Here is a 17,500-nt window from a genome sequence, read left to right on the forward strand (position 1 = left end):
TTCAGCCCCCTGGTCTGTTCAGATATTTAAGAGGCTGCTGGCATGCCCGGAGAGTTTTTTTTCGTGTTTTTAAGTCTGGCAGGAATCTAGAGTGCCTCTTAATGGCTTTAATGGCTTCCCTGAGAGGGAATTTTCACAAAGGAGGATTTCTAAGTTAGCTAGATAACTTTGGTGAGCATAACAAGGGAATGCCCAAGATATGGAGCAAGGAGCACTTGTAATGTCTGCAGGGAGATCCTTTCATGTAGAGACTCTACATGAAAATCTTCTCACCTCGGTCCTCCTTGCCTCAAGCAAACTTTACCTTAATATCCCTGGTTTTGTGGCTGTGTCCAATCCCGACCTTACTAACATAAACACAACTGAAGGCTGGGGTGCACTGTGGCTCAAACAGTAGCCTCAACCACCTTTCGGGCTTGACGCCCACGAAGGACACAGGTTCGAATCCGGCCCGATACCATTTCTCCTGTCCACCCCCCACCTCTTCTCCCACTTATTTCCTGTCCCACTCTTAACTGTACTATCAATTAAAGGCATAAAAAAGTCCAAAAATAAATCTTAAAAAAACAACTGCAGGCTGTGACACTGACGAGGTTATGCCCGGTTCCATATCATGTCAGAGAGGAAGCTGCGACAGAGCGTTGTTGCCGTGTAACCCTGCTTCGGCTGTAAATGCTACACTGTAATTACTGAAATATTTGGGCTTCCTCAGGCTTCCATGGCGTCTTCAGTGCCAGTATCAGGCTGAGTGATAGTGAGGGATAGATATATGGGCGTGCACTCACATGCAGAGGCGTAGAAACACTGATCATTCTTGCCAGCCTCTCCTCTCTCTCGAGCCTTGGTTTGCCATGGGCAGGGGCTTTGTAAGCTTACTCACGAAGCTATATGATTCTTTTTTGCAGTTTTTGCCAATCGCACATTTGCCACATTTCTGAAATTTTAATTAACAGAATTCTGAACAGAATGAAGAGTATTCTCAAAACTACTTTTAAACCCCTGACACCATATAGGCACAGCACATCATTACAGCAATTTCTCAAACTTTTCAATAAATTGCAAATTCACTGGCACATTAATGCAAATGAGTATGTGCAATGTTCCGCAGCTGCAGTCAGAGTTTGCATGTTGTATTGATCAAAATGTATTTAAATGAATTCATGCTGCCTCTCAATGGAGTCATTTACCAACAAAATGGTTGAACTAGTCATCATGATTTTGTGATTATATGATTTCATACATTTCATCAGTTTCAGTGTTTTTTTAGTGTCCGCTCAATTGATCGAATCAGTTAGTTGGTGAAAATGTTTTGGTGTGGTGATCAATCGGTGTCAGTGAAATATTAAATTAGGGTTTTGTTTATACTGCTATATTGATAAACATTATGCTTAAACATCTTGACTTGCTCGGTTGTAAACAGTGACAAAAAGGACTCTTCATTCTGGTGGCCCAGACAAATGAATTGATATATTTGAACCATAAACTCTTTCTCTGGAACCATAAACTCAGGATTACAAGTAACTGGCATTTGCAGGTAGTCCATCGTGTTTTGCTGTATGTAAAACTGTTTTTGTTAATTAATTGTTTTGAGAAATGTGCTCACTGTTTTGTAAATAAAAGAGATGTGCCAAATCAACTGAGAAAAACTGGAATAGACAAAAAAATATGTGAATATCGTTTGAAATATATTTCACACATACTCATGCGCACACACACACACACACACACACACACACACACACTTTGAATCTTTTCTGCTCTCCTACAGCCCATTAAAAGAGTGAGTAATTGCAAAGATGTTTCATTTGTGTGTCAATGGATTAGGAAGTTAATGGCATTCTCATCTGAACCCCGGGGCTGAACAAAATCCATTTTTTTTTTTTATGTCAGACACTTTTAAAAATGTGTCTCTTTTCTGGATTTTTTTCCTCACTAATATTCTTCTTGACTTTTTATCCTCTCCTATTTTAATGAGTGTGGAGTACCTGCCAGCAGGCAAGAGGAGATACGCCATCGCTTCCTAAGCTCTGACGATCAATAGCAAGTAGTGTTACTCCTCTGTGTCAATATTAGCAATGAGTGGTAGCAGTAGCCTGTGTGCCACCATTTTGGCTAACTGTCTTCAGGCTAAAAAGTTGTGGTTGTGAGATGAAGAAAGAACTCTGATCTGTACGGAGGGGTTGTTTTTTTTTGTGAGATTAAAGGAAATTGCTTTCAATGTCACCTGGACGGCGGTTTAAGGTGACATCACTTTGTTTTATGACGTGTCCCAGAGGACAAAACTGCTGCACACATTGAGGAGACAGTGTTCTGTTGCGCTGAAACACATTCGTTACACAAACACGTTCACACCGACACACACTCACTCAGTCACAAACACTACATACACTTGCATGTGCTCACACGCAGACACACACACAAACACACACACACACACACACACACACACTCACACACACACACACACACACACAAAAACACACACACACACACCCACACATACACACACACACACGCGTCTGTGCACCAGCATACATAATATACACACACACACTCCCTTCTGTGAGTCTAGAGGAGAGCGTGGAATCAATAAAGTGACACCCTGCAGTGTTGCAGCAGCTGCCGGTGAGCTGACACCAGAGGTTATCAGCAAAGAATAATTAGCTCCCGTGTGTGTGTGTGTGTGTGTGTGTGTGTGTGTGTGTGTGTGTGTGTGTGTGTGTGTGTGTGTATGTCTATGTGTGTGTGTGTGTGCGTGTGTGTGTGTGTGTGTGTGTGTGTGTGTGTGTGTGTGTGTGTGTGTGTGTGTGTGTGTATGTCTATGTGTGTGTGTGTGTGCGTGTGTGTGTGTGTGTGTGTGTGTGTGTGTGTGTGTCTGTGCGTGCCTTAGATAAAGAGGTGTACCAGAGGGGCCGTGCCATAGACCGAGGCGAGGTGGACATCGGCATGCAGCTGATGCAGACCATCCCTCCCGGTCTGTTCTGGAGGTTCCACATTAAAGTCCACCACCCCGAGTACGTCCGCTTCAACGTGTCCCTCGCCAGCGACGCTCTCCTGGGCATCTACGGAAGGAGGAACATCCCTCCCACACACACACAGGTATGAGACCCTAGACAGTCACCTCTCTGCTCGCTGTCCCTACACCTGGAGATGTAACATTAGCCAGAGGATACAGTGATAATTAGACACCTTAAGAGATGTAGACGGGCTAACGACAGATGCCAGCACCAATGGGTTTTAGCGTCCATGTTGGCACGCCTGCCTCCCATGCCTTGAGGTTGCAAGTTCGAGTCTGGTGCGGGAAAGTGCTTGTGTACATGCAGGATATGTAGACACACACACACACACACACACACACACACACACACACACACACTCACGCACACACACACTCACGCACATACAGGTACGAGACCTTACAGAGTCATCTTTCTGATTTCAGTCCCTACACCTGTTGACAAACACACACACACACACATCTCTCTTCTCCAATCGGGCCGTGTTGTCATGGAAACACTACAGTCAGGCGTTTATATGTAGCAGAACTAATGTGATGGCAGCAGATGACCTCCCTTCGTCATTATACCTTATTAGCAAAGGTATCCGAGATTAACCATTCGAATCACTCAAGATATTAAAATAGCTTCTAATTTAATTGGAGGCTCCTCACTTGAGATCATTTGCATAAGCATTTGCATATGTAGGTGTAGACAAACATGTTGGGTTGCCTAATTAATGCTGGATAATTACGAGGGGTGTGGGTGTGGGTTAGGGGAGGGGGGGGGCTCGTCGCACATTTAAACGTGTAATTTTATTAAATCCTCTCACCCCTCTTTCTCCTATTTAACAATAATTACATCATTTCATAAACCCACACAGCTTTTCTATGTTCTAATCTACTATGAACATCTCAGTATGTCTTTGTATATGGGCATGTCCCTCAGTGTGTCTCTACTGTAGTTTTACACTTTAAGTCTTGTCTGCAGTCCACTAAATCCGCACGGCACTGGTTTAAACATTGCTTTAAGGCATTTTACCTGTTCTTCAGAAACCTTCAAAATGATGACCCCGGCTACATTTTTCAATAGCTGTTTAATGTTGCGCTCTTCCTCAGATTTTACGTAGGCTTTCTTTAAACGTAGGCTTTCTGTGCTGATGCCTCTGTTACTTTGCCGGCATGGCGAGGTCAGGCTTTTGAGCACATTACGGAGCTCCACAATGGATTTAATGCCGTAAGAAATACTGAAAGAGGATCTTTTTCTGTTATTAGAGAAAAATTTTGCTCCAAGGTCTTTTTTTTTAGCTTATGAAACCTTTTAATGGAGTTGCTTTTGTTTGTACAGTACATGTCTGCCTTTAAAGGGGGATGCAAAGTTGTTGAACACCTTGAAACTAAAGTTTGTGTATAATTCATTATTTAGTAAGTCAATTATTGCTGCGAAGAATTTGTCACACTTTTTGGTCAATACAGTGATAGTAGGTGGAACCTAATGTTCTAGCGTGTTACAAGATTTAAAAATTGTTTAAAAATGAATGTGAGGCTCCCTTTGTGATGCTCTCTCTCTCTCTCTCTCTCTCTCTCTCTTTCTCTTTCTCTCTCTCTCTACAGTTTGACTTTGTGAAACTACTTGATGGCAGACAGCTCATCCACAAAGAGCCCAGGACATCAGAGGACCCGAAGCCTCCACTTCAGCACCTGTTCCTGGCCACGCTGCAGGCGACCGGCTTTGTGGAGTACCTGGATGCTGGGACATGGTACCTGGCCTTCTACAACGACGGGCGCAAGATGGAGCAGGTGCTCGTCTTCACCACCTCCATCGGTAAGGGGCGCTGTAGTGACCAACAGATGTCAGATTACACGTAGTGAAATTTTCTTTTTTCTTCACAGCTTTTTTTCTAACTCTGTGTGTGTGTGTGTGTGTGTGTGTGTGTGTGTGTGTGTGTGTGTGTGTGTGTGTGTGTGTGTGTGTGTGTGTGTGTGTGTGTGTTTAGAAACGATGGATGGCTGTGACACTAACTGTAATGGGAATGGGGAGTGTGTGGCTGGCCACTGTCACTGCTTCACTGGGTTCCTGGGACCGGACTGCTCTAAAGGTACGCCACTGTTGTCATGGCGCTGAGACACGCTGATGCGCATGTCAACGCATGTTAATATGCTTGCTTCTATTGAACCTAAATGTGTCCAATTTCAGCGGGCTTCAGTTAGAGCTCATATCTTCTCATTCCCTCTTCCCTTCTCCCCTGTCTACCTGTCTCTCTTGAAGAGAATTTGAGATTTCTCATGTGTATCCCTCCCTTATTAAGTTATTTCTAACCAACTTGAAGTGTGTGTGTGTGTGTGTGGAGAGGGGGGGGCGGGTGGGGTGTTGCGGGGGAAGATGAGAAGTGCATTCAAAAATATAAAAGTATGTATTAAGTACACTCACTTATATTAAGTGCACTCACATGTGTATGTGGTGTGTGTGTGTGTGTGTGTGTGTGTGTGTGTGTGTGTGTGTGTGTGTGTGTGTGTGTGTGTGTGTGTGTGTGTGTGTGTGTGTGTGTGTGTGCCTGTGTTGCAGACTCCTGCCCGGTGCTGTGCAGTGGGAATGGGGACTATGAGAAGGGCCACTGCGAGTGCCACTCTGGCTGGAAGGGCGCGGAGTGCGACGTGCAGGAGGATCAGTGCATCGACCCAACCTGCTCCAACCACGGCGAGTGCGTCAGCGGCAAGTGTTTGTGTGCGCCAGCCTTCAAGGGCAACAACTGTGAGCAAGGTAAAGCTCCCACGCTAACACATTCACACACATTGCATCATATAGACATCAACCCCCCCACACAAAGCACACCACCTCCACACTCACAGATGACATGCTCAAAAACACTCCTACTCTCTCTCTCTCTCTGCCTCTCTCTCTCTGCCTCTCTCTATTTCTCTCTCTCTGCCTCTCTCTCCCGCTGTCTCTATTTCTCGCTCTCTGTCTCTCTGCATCTTTCTACCCCTCTCTCCATTTCTCTCTCTCTCTCTCTTTCTGTTTCTCTTTCTCTTTCTCTCCGTCTATTGTTTTATATCTCTATAATCCCCGTAAGTGCATGCTAACACCACCTCTGTCAGACACATGCATGCCGATACGGAAGGCAGAGGTCTAAGCATCTTGTCTTTTATCTGACAGTAAGCACATCTTTTATTCAGGTGTAGGGGAGCTGTGAGGCGATTAAGCCTGAAGAGCTGCAGGCCATGCAGGTTGAGTTAGTCAGGCAGAGAGAGTGAACTTCCTTCACAGTAGTGCAGTCAGGGATTGTCATACATTAAATCACTATGACGACGGCCCTGTGTTTATCTATATTATTTCGTTTGAACATTGATTAGTGCAACGACTTGAATAGGGAATGGCTTGTTCTGTGTGAAAGGTTTTGTAATTAATTCACAATTTAGTTTGAATTTGAATGCTTAATTGGCAACCAGCTCCTTAGGCTTGGCCAATATTATGACTAGTATCATCCACACTGGAAAGAAAAGGGACAAGAGGGATTGTCCAATTTACCAAACCACATTACATTGGAATTACACCAACTAGTCTCGTTCCTCTTTGAAACACTATGCTATTACATCAAACTGTGTAATGTGTTTTTCTCACAGCGCTCAATGAATCATGTAAGAGTAAGTACAGTAAAAAAGAGAAAAAGTTCACTACCAGGCAGGCAAATGATCATATGGGGTCTCTGGAGAACCTGGCTGTCACCAATGCCTTGTTAAATGTATTCCTATATTCCTTTGCAAGAAGGTAGAAATAATCAAGGGATGCTATTAGTGTTGCTAAAAGTATTCATATGTATTTGTTACTGTTGGTGGTTTGGTTGAGTCTCGTGTTTTGTTTCGGCTTGTCATGCTTCAGTCCCACCATGAGTATGTCAGGTATTCATAAAGCTCAAGCTCTCAAAGGTTCCTTCACTTTGTTTCAAAGTATAATGAATCTTTCTGAATATGCTTCTGAGGTACGACACGACAATGTGTTACCCCAACAAGCATCCCTAGACTTTCTACGCAACCCCTTTGCTCAGTATGTCCCTGCTTATCAACATGTGTAACACCATAATGTTAAAGTTACGTGATGCAATAAAAAAGGTCTGTAGCACCTCTTTGATGTAAACTCAATCTAAACAACTTCATTGGAATTAGTTGGTCAAGTCAAGTGTTTAACATACAGGCACAAAAATCATTTAGTAAACTGAAAGAATTTTTTTTTGATTGAATTCATTTCATCCATGTGCAGCCAATGGCCACATTACAATTGCGTAAATCCAACGCACTATTTGTTGCAGTGTACGTTGCATTAGCAGAAAGTGGACTTGCCTTTTTAATACAATTAATTTTAGAGATAGTGAACACCGGCCCTTATTTACATATTTGCTTAAAAAAATCAAATGATAGTGACAGTTCAGTCTTATTTTTTTTTCCAGACGATAACTCTATAGTTAGACTAATTGAAATATATAGCCTTGTTCATCACATAATTCCCCAGAGTATTCTCACACATAAACATATAATTGAGTATTCCCCATTTCGAATGGTCTGGAGAATACAAACCAGTTAATGGAAACCACTTGTACCATTCCCCTGGATTTATCTGTTTACTCCATCTCTCTCTCTCTCTCTCTCTCTCTCTCTCTCTCTCTCTCTCTCTCTCTCTCTCTGTCTATCTCCGCCCTCCCTGTCTCTCCCCCTCTCTAGTTGACTGTGAGGATCCCCAGTGCACCGGGCATGGTGTGTGTGTGGGAGGAGAGTGCTTGTGCTCCTCTGGATGGGGAGGAGTGAACTGTGACACCCCCCTCCCCTCTTGTCAGGAGCAGTGCTCGGGCCACGGCGGATACCAGCCCGACACGGGTGTGTGTTTGTGTGAGAAGGGCTGGACGGGAACGGACTGCGCTACAGGTGGAGTATCATCATCTTCCTCATCATCTAAAACACTCTAGTTCTCTGTTTTTTTTTTTTTAAACTTGGTCTTTATTGGAAGTAAGACACATATTGTACATACAGTAACAGAAATAAAGTACAGACATACATTGGAAAATAGGTTAACAGGACTATATTAATGAAAAGAAAAGAAATAATAAAAAAATAAAGAAAAATTTAAAGAAATACAAGAGTGGCCTTTTAACAGGAGGAGACTTTACAGGAGCCCCATATGAATATATGAGTCCTTTAATATATCATATAATTCTTGATATTCTATAATTATGTTTATAATTTATTTTATTATCTAGTCATGTCTTCATACAGTATGTTTAATTTTGTATCCATTAGTTCTCTGTTTTTTGGTGCGCGCAATGCCTACCCCACAACACAGACACACAGACACACACAGACATACATTCTCTCTCTCTCTCTTACTCACTCACTCACTCACTCACTCACTCACAAGCATGCTACAGGTGAAGTATGATCATCATCTAAAATGCAGCTACTCTGATTTTTGTGTGTGTGTGCAACCCCACTCCACAACACACACACACTCACAAAGAGACATACACTCCCTCTCTCTGTCTCTCTCTCTCTCTATCGCTCTCTCTCACTCAGTCACACACACAAACACACACACATAGACACGCACACATACACTATGTGATACCAGTTTCAGCTGTGATGACGCGGACACATGAATGGAGCTGGTGGGTTGAGACGTCAGTGAGAGCTGATGGGTCTCTAATGGCTTTGCAGCTTCTTGCGGCATCAGTAAGTGCTGCTGCTGCTGCTGCTGTATCCCATAGCCTTGTGAAATCAGCATGCGGATACAAAGAGCCTCCCACCCGAGGGGAAAATGGCTTCTGTGAAGCGCACCCCCCCCCCCCCCCCCCCCCCCCCCAACTACCACCTCTCTTGTCTACCATTTAAATCCTTTATTTTTAGAGCCTGTTTTATCTGTTCATCTCTCTCGAACGTTGCTGCATCTGGGTCATCTTTTCCCCACTTATTCTTTCTTACACGTCTTTTTTTTTTTTCTTCCTTTGATTGAAGATGCAGACTGCCTCCCTCCAATCTCTGGCCTGAATATGTGCATTACAGATTATTTCTTCAGGGAGAGGAGATAGGGAGGAGGGAGATTGGGGGAGAAACAAATTTGAGAGGAGTTTAAAGTGCCTGCAATTAACTGCTGTTGCTGACTTAGATTCGGGTGCATACAAATTGTTTGCTTGTTAACGTTAAAGTATTTTTTGTCAGGATTGTATCATGTATCTATGAAGTTTGCATACATTGCAGCAGCCTTCATTATCCGATTATAACATTGCTTACAAAAGGACGCCTGTTTGATCAGGTACAGGTCAAATAATACATTTGCTCTATTTGACCAGTTTCTGTTAAATTGGCTACTGCTAATATAGACTGTGCTTAATGTGACATAACAGCTGCATCCCAATGGGGCTGTTCCTGTTCTTTGCTTTATTGAGACGATGTTTGGCACCAAAGCTTACCTTGCTGTGCTTGCCATCTGCAGTGTATTAGGGACATATTCCAACCGAAAAAGTAAGGACATGCTATACAAGTAGATATAAGTAAATGTATTGTTATGGTGCTATACAAATACAATTGAATTGAATTTAATTGAATTGAATTAAATGTAAGTACATGTATGATTCTGGGACATGATGCAATTTTTCAGTAGTGACAATCTCAAGCCTAAATTTGCCCCTGATATCAGCCGATGCCAAATATTTGAACTATGTATTTGAAATATATTAAACTGCTAAACCAATTCAGCTGCTAAATCATTTCAGTTTACACAAATTGACCACCAATTCTGGCTCATCATTAATGGATGTTGGTGTTGCATGTGGTTTAGTTGGAATTACATCATTTCTGAGGGAGCAGGGTTGAGTATGCACTTACTTAGTTGTTTCTTGACACTCAAACACTCTGGTCAAATAGTGTATTCAATACTCACAGCAAACTTTACTCATTAATAAGTGAAATGTCTATAATGAATTAGTATGTCTGTCCATTTGCAAATAATGTTGATAATTGTCGTTGAGAAGTGTGAATAACTCTTTTGCCCCCTCTGTTTCTCTCTTCCTGCAGAGGAGTGTCCCACACCCTGCAGCTCTCACAGTGTGTGCACTGGTGGGCGGTGCCAGTGTGAGGAGGGGTGGGAGGGGCCTGCTTGTGACAGACAGGCATGTCATCCAGTGTGCGAGGAACATGGAGAGTGTAAGGAAGGCAGGTGTCTTTGCCACGCAGGCTGGGAGGGAGACCACTGCACCATCGGTGAGTGTAATATTCCCACCTGGAATACAAACAACGGCTCAATATGCTTTTCTCGTCCTTTTCCAAAATAATCCACAGAATTAGCTACCATGGACATCATGTCATAAAACATATGGTACATGTATGGACCTTTATTTTTGGAATGACTTGCAAATGACATTTTGTACAGTGTCTACTGGAACTTAATTCCCCTGACAGTGAATAAATACTGTATTTTCACATTTGTGGACATAAAGCAAATGCAGTCTGGGTAAAACTGGGTTGTCCTTTTCGGTTTTTAAGTGTCTTTCTTTGTTGTGCCAGTTCTCTGTAGTGGTTATGGGTAGATAGCTGGCAGAGTCCAGACCACGAAACAGCTGTGTCCTCGGCTTCTTTTCACTGTGAAATTGTCCGGGCAGAAGCACCTTGAACTTGTAGAGAGCCAGAATTTAATTTTTTTTTCTCCACAAGATGGAACAGACAACTCCTGCCCGTGTGAGGCTGAGCAATACTAAGTACAGTAGGCGACTGTTCAGCTCACACGCCTTTCAAAGGGGTCACCAGGTGCACCAGAGCTCCCACGCCACTCCGCGCTGTTATTTTCTGTCCTCTACCATTGTGTACACACACACACACACACACACACACACATACACACTCACATACAAAATCCACTCAGCGCGAGTTTGAAAAGAAATTGCCATATATGCGTTACAGACGACTGGCTTTCTCCCACCAGAATGTTCTTGTTGCTAAGCTAAGAGGCGCTGAATCTCTGAGTTTATTTGCGCGCTCGGATTTTCTCGGCAGCAGTTTACGTGACGTTTGGGAGTCAACGCTCACAAAACACCCAACGAATGTGCTGCTGCCGCCGCCGTCGGCTTTTATTCTTCCCCTCAGCCACTTCGTTTCTCCGTGCGGCTCCCACTGTTTTCTTTTCTTTTTCAGCAAATTATTTTTTTTTCACAGAACTGAGACACACTCAATTAACGCAGGAACACCTCGGCAGAGCACAACACTGTGTCACTGGGGACTGATGGAGGCTCTCGCATGATCTAGTTGCTCAGACTTTTTTTTTTCAAAAGAAAACTCTTGCTTTATTTTTCACTTTCCCAAAATGCCCCTGCATAGAACTTTCTTCCTCTCGTTCTGAATTTGAACAGGGGGAATATGAGAGTCTCTGTAGACTTGCTAATCTGATCTGAAAGCTTAGCTTCTGGTGCCACAATAAGCCATAATTATTTCTTCAAGTCTCTTTATGTTGGGCTGCATGGCTTTGGCTCAGTAATCTCCGCTAATAAGATTTCCTTTGCTCTTATCTCCTCTCGCTAGCACTTTACCTGGATGTTGTTGTTAAAGGTAAGATTTGCCCCTTCTTACTGTAAGAACTCCACTTGAAACTGAGGCACTTTCTGTTTTTCTTGCAGAAACTTCTAGTGGTTTTCTAGACCTAGAACACAAATAAACAGTGGCCTTTTTTTTGCCTCTTAAGACCTCAGTAAGATTTCCATTCATTGATAGGGCAGACACTAAGGGAAACCTTTGCTCTAACTTCCTGGAATGCTAACAAGAACCCTATTGAGCACTAATTAGCAATATCGAGTGCATAATAAAAGGCAACCTTATTGAAACTGGCCCTCAGAATTGTGGTGGGAGGCTGAGCTAGCATGCATGACCTCTATACAGCTGGCTACACTCTTACACTCTCTCTCTCTCTCTCTCTCTCTCTCTCTCCATCTCTCTCTCTCTCTCTCTCTCTCTCTCTCTCCATGGTAGATGGGTGTCCAGGACTGTGTAATGGAAATGGCCGATGCACATTGGAGCAGAGCGGCTGGCATTGTGTCTGTCAGCCTGGTTGGAGCGGCACGGGCTGCAACATCGTCATGGAAACGGAGTGCAGTGACAACACGGACAACGATGGAGGTAAAGGTCCCTGTAGTGCTACCCTCACGGTGCCCGCCGGTAACAGGCGTTGTGATGAATTGCCGGCGCTCTGCTTTAGATGGAGGCGAAAAGAAAGGGGGTCATGGTGAAAGGAGCCTCCTTGATGGAAACGCCACACAGCTCACAGAATGGACGCTGGGTCCTGGGTCTGTCTCTAAGCAGAGGCCCTGGACGGGGGACAGCCGCACAAGACATCTCTATGAATTATGGGATGTCTGATTATACTCTTTATGCTGTGGCAACCATAGGGACACCTCACAGCCTGCATTCTTTTTTTTCTTTCAGTCACTCTAGGCTGTTTTATAAAGGCCGCCAATAAATCATCTCTGTGTTGTTTCAGTCATATATTGTCAAGCAATGTCTAGCACTTACCACACAGTTGACATTTATGCCTGGAGAATACGGGCTGATGAAACAGATCACCTGCAGTGGCTTGACAGTCTCCTTTGTAATTGTTTGGGTGTTTGAGTCAACAAGCCTGCTTCATTTCACTTCAAAAGTCAGGACAACCTTTCTAGTGTGGCATTAGATTATGAGAGAAATGAAGCGTTCAGTGTATTTGTGTGTGTGTGTGTTAATGATTTTGTGTGAGTCTTTGGTTTTTAGTTTGAGTGTGTGTGGCTGTGTATTATCACCCCGTGTCTTTGTGTGTGTGCATGCCTGTGTATTAGTCTGCTTGTGTGTGTGTGTGCTTGTGTGTGTGTGTGTGTGTGTGTGTGTTTCCCTCTATACCCATCCCTGGGGACGTCCTTTGGCTGATACAGTGGTCCGGTAGCATACTGAGCTCAGTGATGCGGTTGGCCAGGAAACAGCAGTGAGGTTTTGTTTACAGTGGTGGGAGCCTCCGTCTGGAAGCCCCCAGGGCCAGACAACATAACCCAGTTGAGCACTGACTCACACACACAAACACACACACACACACACACACACACACACACCGCCATGGAGCTACTCAAGCACACACTGACATCTGTAGGGGGCCAAAATAATGGGTAAATTATATTCATTTCAGATCATGTGAGCACAATCGCCCAAGAAAACATACACGGGTGGAGAGCAGCGCCCTGTATCCCCTCCTAGAGGCAAACTAGACAGCTCACACACACACACACACACACACACACACACACACACAGACACACACACACACACACACGCAAACAGAGAGACACACACACACACTCTCTCTCTCTCACACAGACTGCTTATCTTCAGTGAGGTACAATTATCTGTGCCAAAGATTTAGGAACTCAACCACATCGGGGATGGCAAAGCTACGGGCTCCCATTTCAGTACCATACACACACACACACACACACACACACACACACACACACACACACACACACACACACACACACACACACACACACACACACACACACACACACACACACACACACACACACACACACACTCACACACACACACAGTATATCTTCAATGGAGTGTAGGTGTCTGCGCAAAATGTCAGCTTAAGAAATAAATATAGATAAATAAACAAAATAAGCCCACTGCAGTGCAGATATGGATCGCTAGACTTCTGAAGTTGCGAAAGTGCACTCCTTCAGAGCAGGCTCAGATGGAACAATTGCTCTTTGGAGATTGTGTGGAGAGCCTTTTCAGGGAAGTGAACTCTTGGCTCTATTTCCATGCAAGCCTGATGCAGAGCTTATGCTATTGAAACTACCTCCTAATGACGCCCCATTAGTAGCTCAGGACTCAGGGTTAAATGAGACCTTTTGCTGTGAAAAATAAATGCAGAGCTTAAGAGTAAATATAATTATCTTGGGGGGCATTATCCACGAGTCTGTGCCCACACCACACTCACCACAGCCCATCCATTGTTTGCTTGCTGTGCGATATACAGGGAATACTGTACTCCTCCACAGTATATTATATCCTCTAGGTTATATTAAAACTCATAATTACAGTGTTGTAGATTGTATACAGTTTTGTTTTGCACAGTATTGTAAGGAGTCTTAATGTTGTATTGAATGTCAAATATTGATGGATAAAAGCATATTGATCCCGTCTACAGACCACTAGAAAAGCTAATTAAATTGAGAACTAATTGGCAATACAGTGCAGTATATGACACTGAGAACTTGCTTATTCTTTGATTAATGCCTTTAATGTTATTTCTTGGTGTATTTAAATAGAAGTAGAAATCCCAATATATCACAACTACTTACTACATTATATATCAATTATGATGTTGTGCCTCAAGAATTATGATTGAATCTCGTCATGAGCCCCCTTGGTGATGCATCTCACCAGTGGTAACAATGTTCCACCACTATCAATAGACACACACACACACACACTCATTTACTCACTCCCCAAACCCCCCCCTCCATACACACACGCACATGTCTGTATGTGTGTACTAGCAGTCTCCTTTTTCTCCTGCACATCCCTGCAGTCTCCCCTGCACCAGCTGGTAGATGCTCTCCTCTCTGACCTTTCACTAATCCCTCACCCTAACATCTGGCCTCATTTGTTGGTAGTGTCAACACACTATCTCTCTCTCTCTCTCGCTGTTCGGTGTGTGTGTAACTGACAGAGAGAAAGCGGGAGATCAATATCTGACACACACTACATTCTCGGGTCTCCTTAATATACCTTTCATACACACAGACACACACACACACACACACACACACATTGTTGAGAAGCATGTGCATTTTAGCCTGTGCTGAGAGAGGTTGCTGAGGTGTATCGATGTGGCCTTACCTTGCTGTGCTTCTCAGATGGCCTTGTGGACTGCGTGGACCCAGACTGCTGCCAGCAGGAGGGCTGCGAGAGCGGACCCCTCTGCCAGGGCGCCCCCGACCCCCTCGACCTGGTTCAGGTCCACAGCCCCACGCCGTTCGTGCCCCGCGCCGCCGCCCGGCAGTTCTTCGAGCACGTGCGCTTCCTGGTGGGCAGGGGCAGCACGCACATCCTGCCCGGAGAGGTTCCGTACGACACCAGGTGACGTGCACTCAGACCAAAAAAACACGCTCGTTACCGACACACTGCTGTAGCCCTTGTCCATTTCAGTGCACTTCATTTGAACTCTGTTGATGAGTGTGACGCAACTCCTGGGAGGCTGACTCTGTGTCTGTGTCTGTGTCTGTCTGTGTCTGTGTCTGTGTCTGTGTCTGTGTCTGTGTCTGTGTCTGTGTCTGTCTCTGTCTCTGTCTCTGTCTCTGTCTCTGTCTCTGTCTCTGCCTCTGTCTCTGTCTCTGCCTCTGTCTCTGCCTCTGTCTCTGTCTCTGTCTCTGCCTCTGCCTCTGTCTCTGTCTCTGCCTCTGCCTCTGTCTCTGTCTCTGCCTCTGTCTCTGTCTCTGCCTCTGTCTCTGTCTCTGCCTCTGTCTCTGCCTCTGTCTCTGTCTCTGCCTCTGTCTCTGTCTCTCTCTGTCTCTGCCTCTGCCTCTGCCTCTGTCTCTGCCTCTGCCTCTGCCTCTGCCTCTGCCTCTGTCTCTGTCTCTGCCTCTGTCTCTGTCTCTCTCTGCCTCTGTCTCTGCCTCTGCCTCTGTCTCTGTCTCTGTCTCTGCCTCTGTCTCTGCCTCTGCCTCTGTCTCTGTCTCTGCCTCTGTCTCTGTCTCTGTCTCTCTCTCTGCCTCTGGCTCTGTCTCTGTCTCTGCCTCTGCCTCTGTCTCTGCCTCTGTCTCTGTCTCTGTCTCTGTCTCTGTCTCTGTCTCTGTCTCTGCCTCTGTATCTGTCCTTGTCTCTGTCTCCTGCCCTGCAGTCGTGTGTGCGTGATCCGTGGGCAGGTGGCTGCGGCTGATGGAACGGCTCTGGTGGGTGTGAACATCACCTTCCAGAGGAACCCGGAGTACGGCTACACCCTAAGCCGTCAGGATGGGAGGTAGGCCTCCACCTATACCCCCACCTATACCCCCCACCTATACCCCCCTAGCACAGACACACACACACACACACACACACACACACACACAAACACACACACACACACACACACACACACACTCTCTCACACACACACACCACAGGTGGGTCTGCTGTTGTTACACACCCCCTGTACTGTCTGCTGGGAAAGAAGGGAAGGTGCCAAGTTTGAAGGCTATGATGAATAAATAATGGGCTGAGAGGCAGCCAAGAGAACCTGGATCTTCCTGAAGTTAGGGTGAAATACTAACCGATGTGCTGTCATTCATTCAAATTGATCTCAAAATCCTTCTGTATGAAGTCATGTCACCAATAAGGGCCCTAAATACCTGTGTGTGTGTGTGTGTGTGTGTGTGTGTGTGTGTGTGTGTGTGTGTGTGTGTGTGTGTGTGTGTGTGTGTGTGTGTATGTCTTTTGCAGTTTCGATCTCCTGTCAGTGGGCGGGATCTCCGTCACCCTCGTGTTCCAGCGGGCTCCGTTCCTGTCCCAGAGACGTACCGTGTGGCTGCCATGGAACCAGTTTGTGGTTCTGGAGCGCGTGGTGATGGACCGGGCCGAGCCCAAGGTGGTGGCGGCGACGTGCGAGAGGAAGAGCCTGGCCAGCCCCTATCCCATCATCCTCTCTTCCCCGCTCACGTGCTTCACTGGCACGTGTGAGGAGCGAGGACCCGCCGTCCCCGAGCTACAGGTACAGGGCACGGGCTCCTTAAAGGTGCAGTCCTCGATTCTGGCGAAAGGTTGTTGTTTTTTTTTTGTGATCAATTTTTTATTGACACCATTTATGCAGTCAAGACATTCATGCAGTTACAACATGCAAGACAAAAGTCTATCAGAACATTATTTCCATTTATCATCTGGTGTACAGGTTGTTGTTATTTGAGCTCATCAGCCAATACAGTTACACACCACCCTTCCATGCTCCTGAAGCAACGTGTTGATTGGCTGGAATTGTTTACCACTCGGGTCCGAGCCACTATGTTTGCTTCCAGTCTGCAGATCCAGGACTGTGTACAAACACAGCACACACTGAACTGGCAGCTAGAGGTCCGTGAGGAGTAATTCGCTGAATTTGGGGAGACAAAAAAAAAAGTGTTTTATTTGATTAGAATCCCAGACAGTGCTTTGAATAAAAAAATCAATAAAAACATAGGAGTGGAAAGAGTTTTCAAAATAAATGGTAAACAAACCCCTTGAACAACGACAACATGATTAGAGTGGCTCTAACCCAATCTCTGTCACAAATGATCAGACGGTTATAAATAATAGGAAAGTTATGAGCATGTCCAAATACAATTGTGCCTGAAGAAAAAGCAAAAAACCCTGTCCTTAAAAAATCATCTGGAAAATATATATGCAAGTTATTATTAAAATATTTTTTCCCCACCCTATAGATAACAGATGGCTAAAAATCAGTCTTAAAACTGTTGTATGAAAATAGAG

The 17,500-nt window shown here is 44.8% G+C and overlaps 1 protein-coding gene across 1 annotated transcript in view; it reads left to right on the forward strand.

The window, feature by feature from the left end:
• Positions 1-17,500, forward strand: part of tenm1 (teneurin transmembrane protein 1) — a gene marked incomplete at both ends in the record, with an annotated part of 118,791 nt that overhangs the window by 68,552 nt on the left and 32,739 nt on the right. The window contains 11 exons of the mRNA XM_080847119.1: positions 2,891-3,099; positions 4,610-4,820; positions 4,993-5,094; positions 5,562-5,756; positions 7,712-7,912; positions 10,055-10,240; positions 11,552-11,578; positions 11,996-12,142; positions 14,917-15,139; positions 15,900-16,019; positions 16,481-16,748. Coding sequence (XP_080703245.1) covers positions 2,891-3,099; positions 4,610-4,820; positions 4,993-5,094; positions 5,562-5,756; positions 7,712-7,912; positions 10,055-10,240; positions 11,552-11,578; positions 11,996-12,142; positions 14,917-15,139; positions 15,900-16,019; positions 16,481-16,748 — 1,889 coding nt within the window. The remainder of the gene's footprint in view (positions 1-2,890; positions 3,100-4,609; positions 4,821-4,992; positions 5,095-5,561; positions 5,757-7,711; positions 7,913-10,054; positions 10,241-11,551; positions 11,579-11,995; positions 12,143-14,916; positions 15,140-15,899; positions 16,020-16,480; positions 16,749-17,500) is intronic.

Source organism: Sprattus sprattus, assembly GCF_963457725.1.
Source record: "Sprattus sprattus genome assembly, chromosome: 1".
NCBI lineage: Eukaryota > Metazoa > Chordata > Actinopteri > Clupeiformes > Clupeidae > Sprattus > Sprattus sprattus.